Source organism: Coturnix japonica, chromosome 1 (genome assembly GCF_001577835.2).
Source record: "Coturnix japonica isolate 7356 chromosome 1, Coturnix japonica 2.1, whole genome shotgun sequence".
In the NCBI taxonomy this organism is placed as follows: Eukaryota; Metazoa; Chordata; class Aves; order Galliformes; family Phasianidae; genus Coturnix; species Coturnix japonica.
The window spans coordinates 175616573-175618167 of NC_029516.1; the positions used below are offsets into that span (position 1 = coordinate 175616573).

The following is a 1595-nucleotide window of genomic DNA, read 5'->3' on the forward strand; positions in this document are numbered from 1 at the left end:
GATATTTAGGTGGGAATTTGGGTCTGATTTAGGAAGAGGGGATACAAAAGTGGGGATATGGGTCTTATTTATGGAGAGGATGCATAAATGTGGGAATTGGGGTCTTATTTATGAAGAGACATCACATAAATTATGGGGTTTGGGTCTTATTTAGGAAGAGGATACACAGATGTAGGAATTTGGGTCTGGTTTAGGAAGAGACAACACATAAATAGGGGGCTGTGCAGCGCTGCGCTGTTGCAGTGGTGGTTGCAGAAGCATCCATGAAAGCAGGGCAGATCTGCAGGCTGCAGAAGTGCTTTCTGATGCTGAGATGCAAACAGAGGCAGGAAGCTCCTGCTAAGCTGGGAAAGGCCAACGCAGCCACCTCTCACCCTGTGTGCGCTGTCAGCTCCTCCTGCTGTGTTATACAGCCCCTCTCTGCAGGACCATCATCACAGCGAGGGGCTGCGGGGATGGATGGGGAGCTCCTGCTGCCTTCATATCACCAATACAGAGAACAAACAGCTTGTGAGCTGTGTCCAGGGCACCCTTAACCACATCAGAGGTGAAACATCTCCTCTATGGCTGCTAAAGGGACAGATTTGCCCCATGGTGTGGGTTCCATCCTGCCCTGAGGTGCAGCGCTGGAGACCGATCCCATGGGGATACGCGGGTTGACCTGACGGCCTGTTGTGCTTTTCATGCCATAAAACATCCCTTTTCTTTCAGGTCTGCAACAACAAGAACAACTGTCACTGTGACTACGGATGGGCCCCTCCGGATTGCAAGGCAGTAGGGTTTGGGGGCAGCGTGGACAGCGGGCCGCCTCCTTACCACTATGGTGAGCGCAATGCAGGGTGCGGTGCAATGACTCTGAGCATCAAACCACCTCTCAGCATCCTTTGCTCTTGATGGAGCCTGGGAGCTTCCCCCTGTGCTTTCAGACCATCCCAGCCTTTCTTCGGCACCTCTTTTCCCTTTCCCATTTAGCCACAGCAGATTTGGATTGGATTAGACTCGAGCTTTCTTGGCCCCTTCCACCTCAGATTCTCAACTCGACCCTATTCTACTCTTGTTTCTGTCCTAATTCTATTCTATTATCTCTTTCCTCCCCCTCTTATCTCTCCTCCTTTCTATCAGTGCAATGCTTGCCCTGCCTGCCCTCTCTCTGGCTGTTCCCAGGGCACCCAGAGGAGCTGCAGATGGATTCCATTAAGCACCGTGGCCCAGCAGCCAGCAGGCAGCTCATTAAGGCAGTTGTGCCTGTTGAGCTCATCACAACCCTCTTAGGAGAGAATCTTCCTCTCCTCTTTAATAGACATCTCCAGCAGAGCTCCAACCCAGGGAGGACAGCGCGTAAATAAATGCTTTCCGGGCACGTCCCCCTGAGAGCTGCTCTCCTGCCTTCCCATCTATTACTCCTAACGACCTGATGATGATGAACAAAACCACACAACCACTCAGCAGGGCTGTACAACCCCCAGCTCCTGATCACCGATGGCTTTAAGCTCTTCCCATCCCTTTCTCTCAGCCCATCGGTCCTGATGATGATGATGATGAAGAGCTCTGAGCTCTGTCTGCTAATTGCTTGGCCAGGGAAATGGCAAATGAAG

General features: G+C 51.8%; 1 protein-coding gene across 1 annotated transcript in view; it reads left to right on the forward strand.

The window, feature by feature from the left end:
- LOC107308617 (disintegrin and metalloproteinase domain-containing protein 21-like) overlaps positions 1–1543 on the forward strand; it is a 24624-nt gene extending 23081 nt beyond the window's left edge. The window contains 2 exon segments of the mRNA XM_032443549.1: positions 712–823; positions 1123–1543. Of these exon segments, the coding sequence (XP_032299440.1) occupies positions 712–823; positions 1123–1346 (336 nt within the window). The 3' untranslated portion in view covers positions 1347–1543.
- The last annotated feature ends 52 nt before the right edge of the window (positions 1544–1595 follow it).